At 23.2% G+C, this 14,330-nt stretch overlaps 2 protein-coding genes across 3 annotated transcripts; both read right to left on the bottom strand.

Moving 5' to 3' along the window:
* Nucleotides 1–3,453: 3,453 nt before the first annotated feature.
* LOC122508487 (facilitated trehalose transporter Tret1-like) lies at nucleotides 3,454–8,344 on the bottom strand. Its single transcript, XM_043621882.1, has 2 exons — nucleotides 7,744–8,344; nucleotides 3,454–5,022 (listed from the first exon to the last, which is right to left on the bottom strand). The coding sequence occupies exons 1-2, from the start codon at nucleotides 7,868–7,870 to the stop codon at nucleotides 3,671–3,673; spliced, it is 1,479 nt and encodes a 492-aa protein (XP_043477817.1). The 5' UTR covers nucleotides 7,871–8,344; the 3' UTR covers nucleotides 3,454–3,670.
* Nucleotides 8,345–9,049: 705 nt separating this feature from the next.
* On the bottom strand, nucleotides 9,050–13,561 carry LOC122508489 (facilitated trehalose transporter Tret1-like). Of its 2 annotated transcripts, none has more exons than XM_043621886.1 (2): nucleotides 13,389–13,561; nucleotides 9,050–10,770 (listed from the first exon to the last, which is right to left on the bottom strand). In XM_043621886.1, exons 1-2 carry the CDS (start codon nucleotides 13,468–13,470, stop codon nucleotides 9,416–9,418), a joined length of 1,437 nt encoding a protein of 478 aa, XP_043477821.1. In that variant the 5' UTR covers nucleotides 13,471–13,561; the 3' UTR covers nucleotides 9,050–9,415. The 2 variants fall into 2 exon arrangements, with proteins under 2 accessions (XP_043477821.1, XP_043477822.1); XM_043621887.1 differs by lacking the exon at nucleotides 13,389–13,561 and adding an exon at nucleotides 11,303–11,359.
* Nucleotides 13,562–14,330: the final 769 nt, after the last annotated feature.

Raw genomic sequence — 14,330 nt, 5'->3', positions numbered from 1 at the left:
GACAAAATGTACTGGGGATTTTATATCAAGACAATTTTACCTGATCAAATATTATAACAAAAAAGAAAAAAGAAAATACTCAAATTAATTAAATACATATCATATGAACTTCTTTAATTGAAACTGAAATGTAGGATGAAAAGGAAAGATTACCAACGGAAGTGGATGCTGATATTAAATAAAATAATAGATTTTTATATAGAAAAATTTTAAGAGACAGGTAATTTATTTTTTGTATTAATTTTTATTCTCTTCAGAAATTAAGATTTTAAATTAAACTTATGTACATGACGTATTATAATTATATTATTACAATTCTTATAACTATTATTATTATTAGTAAATATTCACTATGTTATTATTCAATTAAGAAAATTTTTTATATTCTATATCAACTTTAATTTTTGAATTAATTTAGATTTAAAATTAGTAAAAAATCACTTACTAACTAATTGAATAAGAATTCACTTGTTTGCAATATTATACAATTCAATTCTTCTCAGGAATTCAATTATTTTTCTAAAAATATTTAAATTCATCGCGAGAAATCAGTTATTTTTTAAAAATTAAATCAAGATCTTCAAATGAATTCAATTATTTTTATAAGTAATATTCTTTGCAGGAGTTCAATAATTTTTGAAAAATAAAACATTCTTTGCAGAAATTCTATTATTTTTTAACATTTTAAATATAAGTATTCATGCGAAGAATTTAATTATTTTTAAAGGTAATAAAATTCATTACAGGAATTCGATTATTTTTTTTAAATTTTACTACAATTCTTTGCAAGAATTCAAATATTTTTAGAATTAAAAAATTCTTTGCAGAAATTCAATTATTATTTCGAATTTTAATAAATTTCTTCAAAAAAATCAATTATTTTCAAAGGTATTAAAATTCTACACAGGAATTCAATTTATTTTTAATTTCAGTAAATTCCTGCGAAGAATTCAATTATTTTCAAGAATATAATAATATTCTTTTCTGGAATTCAATTCTTTTTTTAAGAATTTTATGAAAATTCTTTGCAGGACTTCAACTATTTTTAAAAATAATAAACTTCTTTACAACAATTAAATAAACTTTATCGAATTCAATTATTTTAAAGAATATAATAAAATTCTTTTCTGGAATTCAATTCTTTTTTTTTTTAATTTTATCAAAATTCTTTGCAGGACTTCAACTATTTTTAAAAATAATAAACTTCTTTACAACAATTAAATAAAATTTATCGAAACATTACAATTATTTTCAAAAAATTTAATAAAATTAAATCCAAGAATTCAATCATTTTCCTAAATAATAAATTTCTGCCCGAAAATTCAATATTCTCATATACAGGGTGTCTAACGGTCAGGGGATATTATGGAAGTCAGGGAATGCTAAATGCCATAAAAGATAAGAAAAAATGTTGAATTTTAAGAAATTCGGTTTTTGGAATATTTGATAATTTTCGATAATTTTAGATTTTTTACCAAAGATTCGAGACTATTGAAAAAGTAAAGTATTTTCCAAAAGCACAAAAATAATGAAGCTAAATGCAATAAAAGAGAGGAAAAAATGTTGAATTTTAAGAAATTCGGTTTTTGGAATATTTGATAATTTTCGATAATTTTAGATTTTTTACCAAAGATTCGAGACTATTGAATAAGTAAAGTATTTTCCAAAAGCACAAAAATAATGAAGCTAAATGCCATAAAAGATAAGAAAAAATGTTGAATTTTAAGAAATTCGGTTTTTGGAATTTTTGATAATTTTCGATAATTTTAGATTTTTTACCAAAGAGTCGAGACTATTGAATAAGTAAAGTATTTTCCAAAAGCACAAAAATAATGAAGCTAAATGCAATAAAAGAGAGGAAAAAATGTTGAATTTTAAGAAATTCGGTTTTTGGAATATTTGATAATTTTCGATAATTTTAGATTTTTTACCAAAGATTCGAGACTATTGAATAAGTAAAGTATTTTCCAAAAGCACAAAAATAATGAAGCTAAATGCCATAAAAGATAAGAAAAAATGTTGAATTTTAAGAAATTCGGTTTTTGGAATTTTTGATAATTTTCGATAATTTTAGATTTTTTACCAAAGAGTCGAGACTATTGAATAAGTAAAGTATTTTCCAAAAGCACAAAAATAATGAAGCTAAATGCCATAAAAGATAAGAAAAAATGTTGAATTTTAAGAAATTCGGTTTTTGGAATATTTGATAATTTTCGATAATTTTAGATTTTTTACCAAAGATTCGAGACTATTGAATAAGTAAAGTATTTTCCAAAAGCACAAAAATAATAAAGCTAAATGAAATAAAAGAGAGGAAAAAATGTTGAATTTTAAGAAATTCGGTTTTTGGAATTTTTGATAATTTTCGATAATTTTAGATTTTTTACCAAAGAGTCGAGACTATTGAATAAGTAAAGTATTTTCCAAAAGCACAAAAATAATGAAGCTAAATGCCATAAAAGATAAGAAAAAATGTTGAATTTTAAGAAATTCGGTTTTTGGAATTTTTGATAATTTTCGATAATTTTAGATTTTTTACCAAAGAGTCGAGACTATTGAATAAGTAAAGTATTTTCCAAAAGCACAAAAATAATGAAGCTAAATCCTATAAAAGAGAAGAAAAAATGTTGAATTTTAAAAAATTTGGTTTTTCGAATTTTTGATAATTTTAGATTTTTTACCAAATTCAATTATTGTCATAATTAATATTCTTTAGAGGAATTCAATTATTTAAAAAAATTTTTAAAAATCTTGAAATTAGTTCAATTATTTTCGAAATTTTTGAGAAACCTCTTTACAACAATAAATTGTTTTTTGAATTTTATGGAAATTTTTAAAAATAATTGAATTCTTGTGAAGAATTTTTTTTAACAATAATAATCAAAAAAATTTAGTAAATCTCAAGAATTTTGCTATTTATGGAAATAATTGAATTTTTGAGAAGAATTTTTTTACAGTTTCTAGAAATAATTGAATTCTTTCGACGAATTTTAATAAAATTTTGAAGAATAATTTCGAAGAATTCGATTAAAATTGTATTAATAATAATTTGAAGAAACATGAAGACATTAGAATGCGACTCATTATAAAATTCAATTATTTATCAATTATTAAATTAAAATACTTTGAAAATTCGATTTGTTAAAAAGTTTTTAATGAAATTCTTTAACAAATTTAATTATTTTCAGTTGAATTTCACAAAATTTCTATTAATTCGATAATTTTTTTGTTAATTTCTGTATTTACATACTATATATTTGAATCAGTAACTGATTTTTACTATTAAATTAATTATTTTTAACTAATTCAAATTTAGAAAACAGTATTTAAATATCTTTAAAAATTGAAATAAAAAGCGATTTTTTAAACACAAATTAAAGTAATAAAACTTTTTTTAATTTGGTGAAAAATTTTACCAGCAATTAGTGGAAATTTTCACTGATTTGAACTAGTGGACGACTTTTCACTAATTCACTGATTAAAATTAATTAGTTAACAAAAAAATATTCATGTTGCCTCACTAATTCACTAATTCAAATTAATTAGTGTTAACAAAAAAATGTTCATGTTGCCTGAAAGCAATTTGGTCCTTAAAGAGTTAAAAAATTATACAATTGAAAGTAGATATTTAGAAAATAATATTCCCAAATGAATAATAAATTTAACGAATCTAACAAACATTATTTTTTTCAGATCGCTTCTTTCTATAGCCCATCAAAAATAAAATTTCCTCCAAATTTTTCCCCTTGGTTTCTGGCATGAAAAACCAAACAATGAGCCCCTCTAAAATGCAAAATACAGAAAATATCCAGAAAGCCATATAAATATTACCCTTTGCATTCAGCGTATGCAACAAATAATTCGAAGTTAAAACACCAATTGAAAAGGAAATACCACCAGTCATTGCCGCATATTCCTTTAAATGAATCGAAAAAATCTCCCCAACATAGACAAATGATATCGGATTAATACCAATATTACACGAGAATGTAAAACAAATTAATCCCACCAATGGCGCCAATGTAAAGAATGTCAGATCAAATTCAAAGAAATATTGAAACATATAAAAAACTCCCACCACCGCCAAACTCAATGACGACAATAAACCAGAAACCAAACACGTTGGCTTTCTACCCCAAGTGTCAATCAACAACGATGACGTGAGACCAGAAAAAATTTGAATTCCCGTTAAAATCATTGTTCCATGTTTAGCCGACAGTGCCGAGTTACTGTAACTCAAAATCTCCTCAGCGAATGCCTGAATTGCAATATAACCCGAAAGTCCACTGAATGATGCCGTTATCACAAGGATAATAAAAGCCTTTCTTCCCCCCTTATCAATAAACAAATCACGAAAAATATTCCTCTCAGTTTTCTCATTCTCCAACAATGTCTTCTTCATTCTTTCAATATCGTCGGCAATCAATTCACGTCTCGTCACTGACGACAATTTCATCAACACCTGTACAGCTTCCTCCTCATAGCCCCTCATCAAATGATAATACGGTGTTTCAGTCATGAAAATTGAGAATATAAATCCAAATATCGGCGTCACTGTCATCACCAAATTCATTGTTTTATGATTGAGGAATGCACCGGATATTGCCATCAAAAATGCTCCAATACTCGAGCAAATAATAAGTAACGATAAATATGTGCCGCGAATTTTTTTATCTGCTATTTCACCGATATAAACTGGAATTGCACTGCAAATTGCGCTATAAGCTAGTCCAAATGTTAATTTTGCCACGCATAATAACTCGAAATTTGTCGCAATATCGGTTAAGATCCATGATAATAATTGTAGGGTGCCAAGTAGAAGAATTGTATTTTTACGTCCTAGTTGTTTTGTTGTTATTAAGTAGAGAAATGGACCGAATATTGATGAGAAACTTATAAGATAGACGAGATACGATGCTTTGTCCTTTGTCAGCGGAATGTGTGAATTTTCACTCTTTAAATATGGCAATGATGGCGATGTCCATACCATATGTGCTCCACCGTCTATTAAAAATATGTACGCTGCAAGAAATAGTAATTTTTACTCAGTAATACTTTTACTTTTTTACTTTTAATTTTTCACTTTTACGTTTTCACTTTTAAGTTTTACTTTCAAGTTTTTAATTGTCTACTGTTAATAAATAGATCTTTACCAATTTTTATTTACTTTTTAAACTTTTACCAACACTTGGTCCTGTTTACTACTAAAATTTAGTATTTACTATTTTACTTCTATTCTTATTTTTCTTCTTCTTATTATTATCATTGTACCGAATCTTTCGCTTCAAATAATATTGAGAATTAAAATTAATAAAAGTTTTCAACTAATTAAAAAAATTACTGACTAATAAAAAAATTAAAAACTTTTCCCTGATTTCCAGACTTTTTCCTGACTGATTTTGTCTTTTTCCCTGACCATATAAAGAATATTCTGATTCACTCTAAAAATTATTAGATACTCAAAAAAAACATTCTATTACATTTACTTACAAATTTCTTAAATTGTAAAATCATTCGCAAACATCAATAACTAAATTTTTAAATAAGTAATATTTAATTATTATTTTTCCATTGGAATTAAAATTCTTCAAAACATTCAAATTCAAACATTTTTCAAAATTAAACAACTTACAAGAATATTATTATAAAACATGAAGATATCAATTACTCCCAGTCTTCGACTCGGAGTGATTGATATCTTCATGTTTTATAAAAATTTTAAATTCGATAAAATTTTTCAAAAAAAAAATTTTAATATATTTACAAAAACTATAATAAAATTCGTTGCAAGAATTCAATTATTTTCATAAATAATAAAATTCTTCACATGGATTCAATTATTTTTAAATACAATTTTAAATAAATTTCTCGAAAAATAAAATTATCTTCAAAAATTTTTTGCAAAAATTAAATTAGGTTCATTTTACAAATAATGAAATTCTTCGCTGAAATTAAAAAATTTTCAAAATTTACATTTTTAATACAAGTTTTCAAAAGAATATAATTATTTAAATGATATGTAATAAAATTCGTTGCATAAATTCAATTATTTTTACAAGTAATAACATTTTTCACATGAATTCAATTATTAAAAAAAATAGATAAAATTCGTTGTAAGAATTCCATTATTTTCATAAATTATAAAATTTTTCTGAGGATTTCAATTCTTTATAATACAATTTAAAGTAAATTCCTAGAAAAATGGAATTATTCTCTTAATTTTTTTGTAAGAATTTAATTACATTTCACGAATATAATGAAATTCTTCGTTGAAATTCAAATATTTTCAGAATCTACTTTTTTAATAAAAATTCTCAAAAGAATTCAATTATTTAAAAAAATGTAATAAAATTCGATGCAGGAATTCAATTATTTTCATAAATAATAAGATTCTTTACATTATTTCAATTAAAAAAAAAAAATTGAAAAAATTCATTGCAAGAATTCAATTACTTTCATAAATTAATAAAATTCTTCACAGGATTTCAATTATTTTTAATACAATTTTAAGTAAATTCTTCAAAAAATGTCACTATTTTCAAAAATTTTGTTAAAATTCTTCGAAAGAATATTATGTATTTTTAAAAATTCATGCTATAATGCTTTTAATATTCAATTATTTATTATCTAAAATTTTAACTAATATTTTTTTTCAAATCAATTTTTATTGGAAAATTCTACATAAATTCAATTATTTAAATAGAAAAATAAATAATTTATTGAATAAATTAATGTTTTTCGAAACTAAATTATCATAAAGAATTTTATCAACAAATTTGAATTTTTTCGAGAAATTTTAATAAAATTTTCAAGAATAATTAAATTTTTCGATGAATTCAATTAAAATTGTATTAAAAATAATTGAAATTCTATGATGAAAATAATTGAATTCTTTTGAAAAATTTTATTAAAACTGTAGATATTGAAAATCATTAAATTGAGAAAATTTTTTTGAAAATAATTGAAATTTTACAAAGAATTTTATTAAAATTTTTGAAAATAATTGAAATTTGGAGAAGAATTTTATTATTTTTAAAGATAATATTGAATTTTTATGAGGATTTTTTTAAATTTTTGAACATAATTGAATTTTTGCGAAGAATTTTATTACTTTTGAAAATAATTGAATTTCTGCAATCATTTGTAACTTTTCCAAAATTCAATTTTTTCCAGTTACTTAAAAAAAAATTCCTGACTTTTCCCTGACCAATTTTACTTTCCCTGACTTTTTCCTGAATTCTTTGATTTCCCTGACCTGTGGCAACCCTGTGCAAATAACAGATAACTTGTCGATTAATCAAATAAATAATTTATTTGTATCGAATAATTTTTATTTAAGTCAATTAAATAATATTTGCTTCAAATACTGAAACTACTTATTCAAAACAGTAAATTATTTAATTTCAATAAAAATTATTTTTTTCAAGTAAATATTTATTTGATTATAGGCAAGTAATAATAACAGTAATAAAAATAAAAAAAACAATAAGAGTAATGAAAAACAATAACAATAAAAATAATAATAGAAATAGTAATAGAAATGGAAATAAATACTTAAAAAATAAAATAATAATAATAATAATAATAATAAATAAAGAGGAAGAAAAATAAAAAGAAATACGAGGACAAATGTTTGATTTCAGTTACAATAAACATTTCAGAAAATTTTTTTCCTTAATCAAAGGCTAAAAAATTTTTCCCAAAGCAAAAATAAATATTCACACAAAAATTAAAAAAACTTACCGCTAATAATAGTGATAAATTGTACAAAATGAGCCTTTCTCCCCCGTTGAATTTCTTTAATTGGAACATTTTCAATTTTCTCCAATTTATTGTCCTCACCATTTGAACATGAATTACAAAGACTCATTGTGAAATTTGATTCTTAAGGGAATTAATTACAATAGTTTCTCGAGAATACTTTCCAAAGTTTTCCTTTTTTTTGCAACGCTAAATTGAAAATTATTTTTCGTCAAAATACATTGATTTTTATTAACACAATTTTCACTTTCAATAAATATTTTTAAATTGAAAATAAATTTTTAATTTTCCATTTATTTTTTTTCCAACGTTCCCCTTTAAAATTAGAATGTCAGTATTCTTTTTCGTCTTTACAAATATTAAATGACACGTAGAATTAAACTGCTATCAATTAATGGCAAGATTTGTCTTATGTCACAACCTTTGGAGACATTGCTACAATTTTTTCTTTTTTTTGCTTATTTTTAAGTGCTGTGTGTGTGTTTATTTCTTTTTTATTTTCCTATCAAATCTGCATATTAAAATATATATCTTAATTGAAAAATACGCGATAATTTCTACTTCGAATTATAATTGACTGAATTTTAGATTGCGTAAAAATAAATTGTTTATGCTGCAAAATTAGCAAAATTCTCCTATTGCTTTTAATTATTTATTTATTTTTTTTAGTGAAGTAATTAAAGAAAATAAACATGATTTTTTTTACTAATATTTATTTAAAACAATATACGGACTTACAATAATAGTTAATAATTTTTTTCTATAATAAATATCGATCTACTAAAGTTATTTATTGCTTCATTTTTAATATTTTTATTTTTTTTATTTATTAACATTTCTTTCATTTTTATTAATATTTTATTTTTTGATGTAGCTATTAATGAAGATAAGAATAGTTTTTTATTGATTTTTATTATTTATTATTAATTATTTTTCTCTTTTTTTAATTTATTATTTTCTTGATTTTCATTATTTATTATTTATTTTTTTTTATTTTTATTATTTTATTTCGGAAGATAGTAAAGAAGATAAAGGAGATGAAAGAACAGAATTTAATTTAATAATACAATTCTTTGATCGAGAAAATCATACCAAAGACGTTGATCCACAATAATTATTTTGACAAATTTTCTTAAAAAATAAAAGTATCTTTAATAATTAATTACATAAATCAATACTCAAACATTCAATAATTAATTCTTTTAATTAATACTCAAACATTCAGTAATTAATTCCCTTAATTAATAATCGAACATTCAATAATCAATTCCCTTAATTAATACTCCAACATTCAATAATTTATTCCCTTAATTAAAAATTAAATATCCAATTATTAATTTCTTAAATTAATATTCTCAGATCATGGTTTTCATTTTTTGGTATCAGAACGAAAAATTTAATTTCATGCTCCTGGGGTTGTGACAAATGAATAATATTTATTTCTCATTTAATGTTTTCATTAATTCATTCATTTTCAAATTTTGATAACATTTTTATCACGTATCAAAAAATTAAATTACAAAGGTTGAAAGTAGGTATTTAATTTACAGTTTTAAATTTTTATCGCATTCAGTAATTTTTGAAAAAAAAAATCCGTTCAATTAATCTCCAGAACAAGTGAATCATTTAAATTCCATTCAATGAAAAACAATTTCTAAGTAACAAAACATTGTTTCCTCTTAATTTTCCTCCTCCCATCTCTCATCAATTCCAAAACCTCTTCAAGTGTCTTGTCCTTAGTTTCCGGTGTAGTGCAAACCAACAAAATCGGTCCAACAACACAAGCACCCGCAAAAATCCAAAAAGTCGTATAAATTCCAGCCAAATCATTAACAAACGGAATCATCATTTTCGTCGTGAACGATCCAATCGCGCCAATAATTGCACAAATCATAATAGCCACACCTTTAACTTTAATCGAAAAAAGTTCACCCGAATAAACAAATGGTATCGTCGTCAAACCAATATTACACGTGAACTGATAAAAAATCAATCCCACCAATGGCAACCAACTAATTTTCGAGACATTCATCAACAAATAATACTTCAAGAAAAAAAATAAACCCACCATTCCCAGTGTGAATGCCGTCGTTAAACCCGAAATCAAATAAATCGGTCTTCTACCCAATTTATCGCTAAATCTCGAAGACGGTAATCCGGCAACAATCTGCACTCCCGACATAATCATCGACGCATAAACAGGTCTCAATGACGATCCACTGTAACTAAAAATCTCCTGTGCATACGCATGAATAGCAATCAAACCCGAAAACACAAATGTCAATTCAGCAATTATAAAACTAATCAAACTCCTTCGACTCCCCCTATCACTAAACACCTCCCGAATACTGTTCTTCTCACACTTTTTACACTCCAAAACAGCCTCCTTCATTCTCATCAAATCATTCATTACCAATTCCCGTTTCTTCACTCCCGACAATTTCATCAAACACTCCACCGCCTCATCATCCCTCTCCTTCATCAATAAATAATAAGGTGTCTCCGTAATCAACGGAAATAGACAAAGTGAAAAAATCGGCACCACAATCATTATCATATTCATCATTCTGTATTCCAAAATACCGAGAGCATTGATAACAAATGTACCAATACTCAAGAATAATTTATCCAGTGACAGTAGAGTACCACGATAGTTTTTATGTGATATTTCACCAATGTAAACGGGTAATACGACAAATGGTGCACCTGCACTTAGACCAACGACAAATCTCGCGAGAAATAGGCAAAAATAATTTTCAGCCAAATAAGTGAGAATCCATGCCAGTAATTGAAGGAGAGTGAATAGAAATAGTGTCAAACGTCGACCAATTTGATTCATAAGAATTGTGGCGACAATCACACCAATTATTCCCGAAATATTGATCATTGACACTAGCCAAGCACTTGTTGCTTTCGACATCGAGAAATTGGAATTTTTACTTTGTAAATATGGTACTGCAGGTGAGGGCCATCCTGATTGTGCGCCCAAATCTAACATCATAAAGTAACCTGCAAGAGTTATTTTCATTTACTTTTTATTTTCAACTGTATTTCCCGTTTAGAAATTTCCCTACTATGGCCATATTAGGGAATGAAACACACGGCCCGACCTGGGCCAGATTGGGGCGACGATCAAATGTTGATTTCCTGATCAGGGCCATGTCGGGCCATGTGTTTCATTCCCTAATAGGGAAGGCCCGATCTGTCCCTGATCTGGGCCATAGCGAAATTTCTACACGGGTTATTATTATTACTTATTTTTACTTCTTTTTTTGTTTAATTAAATTTTTTATTTTTATTCCGACAAGAAATTGCATTTATTTTTAATTCTGCCAACAAATTGCATTTATTTTTAATTCGAATAATAAATTGCATTTATTTTTAATTCGGACAACAAATTACCTTTATTTTTAATTCGTACAAAAAATTACACTTATTTTTATATTTAAATCTAACATCCTAAAGTATCGTACGAGAATTATTTTTATTTCATTTGTATCTCGTTATTATTGTAAATAAATTAAAGCAATACTATAAATACCTGATTATTCTAAAATAGTAAACCAGGGTTGCCGCAAATATTTAATTTTATTTTTCCCTGACTTTTCCCTGATTTCCAGACAAAATTTTCACTTTTCTGACCCTAAAGAATATTCTGATTCACTCTAAAAATTATTAGATACTCAAAAAAATATTCTATTACATTTATTTACAAATTTCATTAATTGTAAAATTATTTAAAAACATCAACAATTTCTTTTTTAAATAAATATAAAATCATTATTATTTTTCCGTGGGAATTAAAATTCTTCAATACATTCAAATTCAAACCTTTTGAAATTTAACAATTTATAAGATACTTCTTCATGTTTTGTTATAATTTAAATTACCATGAAATTTTTCAAAAAAAATTTATTATTTACAAAAATCCTAATAAAATCCTTCGCAAGAATTCAATTATTTTCATAAATAATAAATCAATTATTCGGTAATTCATTTTATAATAAATTTTTATAAAAAATTCTAAAAGAATTCAATTATTTCAATTAAAAAATAAGTCATTTTTATTCAATAATTATTTTTTTGTTAAAATTGAATTCTCATAAAGAATTTTATTAAGAAATTTTTAAATAATTCAATTATTTTGACAAATTTTAATGAAATTTTTAAGAATAATTATTACATTTATCCAGGAATTTGAATGAATTATTGTATCAAAAATTAATTAAAATCCTGCGATGAGTTTTATTATTTATGAAAATAATTAAAAATTTTCACAAAAATGTTATTAAAATTTTTCTAAAATAATTGAATTTCGGTGAAGAATTTTATTATATTTGAAAATAATTTAATTCTTGCAACGAATTTTATTCAAGTTTTTAAAAATAATTGAATTTCGGTGAAGAATTTTACTATTTCTAAAAATAATTGAATTCTTAAAAAGAACTTTGTTAAATTTTTTTTTTAAATTAAGTTATTTAAAAAGAAATTATTGTTTAAAATAGAAAAAATTCAAGGTTTTGTATTAAAATTCGTGATAATTTCATAGTTTACGAGGCAAACAAAAAAAAACATCAAAATTCAGAGTTTTTTCATGAGTATTTAAAATTCATTTTTTTCCAGTACTTTTACTAAAAATCCCTGACTTTTCCCTGACCAATTTTACTTTCCCTGACTTTTCCCTGAATTCCCTAACTTCCCTGACCTGTGGCAACCCTGTAAATAAATTTTATTTAAATAAATATAATTTCAGTCAATTAAATAGAATTGTTTCAAATAAAAAAATTGCTTAAAATATACTTCGTTTGATTCAAATAGTAATAAATTATTTAAATACTTTGTATTGAAACTAATTATAAAAATTACATTATTCAAGTTTAATTTATTTTTATATATGAATAATTTTTATTTGGAAATTTGTAATACAATTGAAAAATACCTTTGGTAGGAATATTTTCTAAAGAAATAATTATTTATTTGATTAGTTTCTAATATTCAATTCAAATAAAACTTACTTTGCCTGAGAATATTTTTTATTCATAAAATAAAAATTATTTTACTCAAGTGTTCTATTAATTATTCTTATTTAATTTATCAATAATATTGGATTATTTTTTTCTTCATTAATAATTTACTTATTTATTCAAATAAAAATTACTTTGTTTGCGAATATTTTTTGCTCATCCAAATAAAAATTATTTTATTCAAGTTTTATTAATTTTTCTTATTCAATTTATCAATAATTGAATTATTTATTTTCTTTGTTAATAATTTTTTAACTTTTGCAGAATTTTATTCGATGCAAATAAAAATTATTCCGTTTAAGAAATGTTTATTCAATAAAAATTTATTTATTTACCATATAATGACTCGTAGTCAACAAATTTATTTGTTTATTTATTTACTGAAAGTAAATAAATTAAATAAGCAAAATAAATATTTCTTTTTCACTGTCTAAAAAGAGCACAACATGCAAAAAGTAAATAGTAAAAATAATAGTAAAATGAATAAGTAAAAAATAAATGCATCGAAATACTGCTACTTGTTGAAATTTTCAATTTCGAACATTTTAACGTAAATAGCTGCTTGATAATATAATAATTAAATAGTTGTAATTAGACACTCACCACTTAAAATCGAAAGAAACTGTACTAGAAAAACTCCTTTTCCCTCGGTAAGTTCAATTTTTTCATTCTTAACATCGGCCATTTTTTTTTATAAATTCAAATTAAAAATAATTGGAAAATACTGTTTGTCTTTCTTTTTGAGAAAAAAAGTCCAAAAATTAAAAAAATTTCGTCTTATTTGTTATTAACAATGAATGAAAATGCTTGTCTTTTGTTTGGGTTCCCCTGTATATATATAGAAATTTAATACTATCCACGCTTCTCAAAGCCATTTTTAGATAACCTTTCATTAAAGTCGCGAAGATTTAAACAATTAATGACATTGTTTCGAAATATTTCTATATTATTAATATTTACTCTGCTTTCTATGTAATTTCAACTATATAAAGCAAAATTATTTTTTTTACTTAAGTCTGAATTTAATTTTTTTCAAACATTAGTAACTCGTGTAATTAAATAAACAAATAAATAAATAAATATTAGATAAGATATAATAAATAAATATTAGATAATTTCAAACTTTTTACTTAGAATAAATAATAAATAATAAAAAGCAAATAAATAAAAAATATATAAATCATAATTAATTAGTAACAAATAATAATAATTAGCAAATAAACAAATAATAAAATGTTCTTAAACTTTTGAGTGTTCAAACGAACTAAATTTATTTATTTCTCCTGTAAATTAAATTTTTATATTACAATAATTTTGTGTCCAATGTTAAAAAATTTAATTATTAAGTTTCTATAAATTATTTAGGTTTACAATTTTTATTACAATCAGTAATTTATAAAAATATTTTTAATGAAAAATATTTCGTTCATTTGAAGTTTCGTTCAAAACTTTGGTATCATATAATAAATATGTATTTATTTGCTTATAAATAACAAAATATAACAAATAAGAAACGAAGAAAAATTGAAACTAAATTAAGACAAT

The sequence above is a fragment of the Leptopilina heterotoma genome, unplaced genomic scaffold (assembly GCF_015476425.1).
Source record: "Leptopilina heterotoma isolate Lh14 unplaced genomic scaffold, ASM1547642v1 Lhet_54, whole genome shotgun sequence".
Classification (NCBI taxonomy): Eukaryota; Metazoa; Arthropoda; class Insecta; order Hymenoptera; family Figitidae; genus Leptopilina; species Leptopilina heterotoma.
This window is presented reverse-complemented; position numbering and strand designations above follow the sequence as displayed.

Bases quoted from the DNA above. Each gene is read 5' to 3' on its own strand.
- LOC122508487 (XM_043621882.1), bottom strand. From the start codon at position 7,870: ATGAGTCTTTGTAATTCATGTTCAAATGGTGAGGACAATAAATTGGAG. The intron at 5,023-7,743 runs GTAAGTTTTTTT...TATTTCTTGCAG, and splicing joins ATTTATCACTATTATTAGCG to CGTACATATTTTTAATAGAC.
- LOC122508489 (XM_043621886.1), bottom strand. From the start codon at position 13,470: ATGGCCGATGTTAAGAATGAAAAAATTGAACTTACCGAGGGAAAAGGA. The intron at 10,771-13,388 runs GTGAGTGTCTAA...TAACTCTTGCAG, and splicing joins GTTTCTTTCGATTTTAAGTG to GTTACTTTATGATGTTAGAT.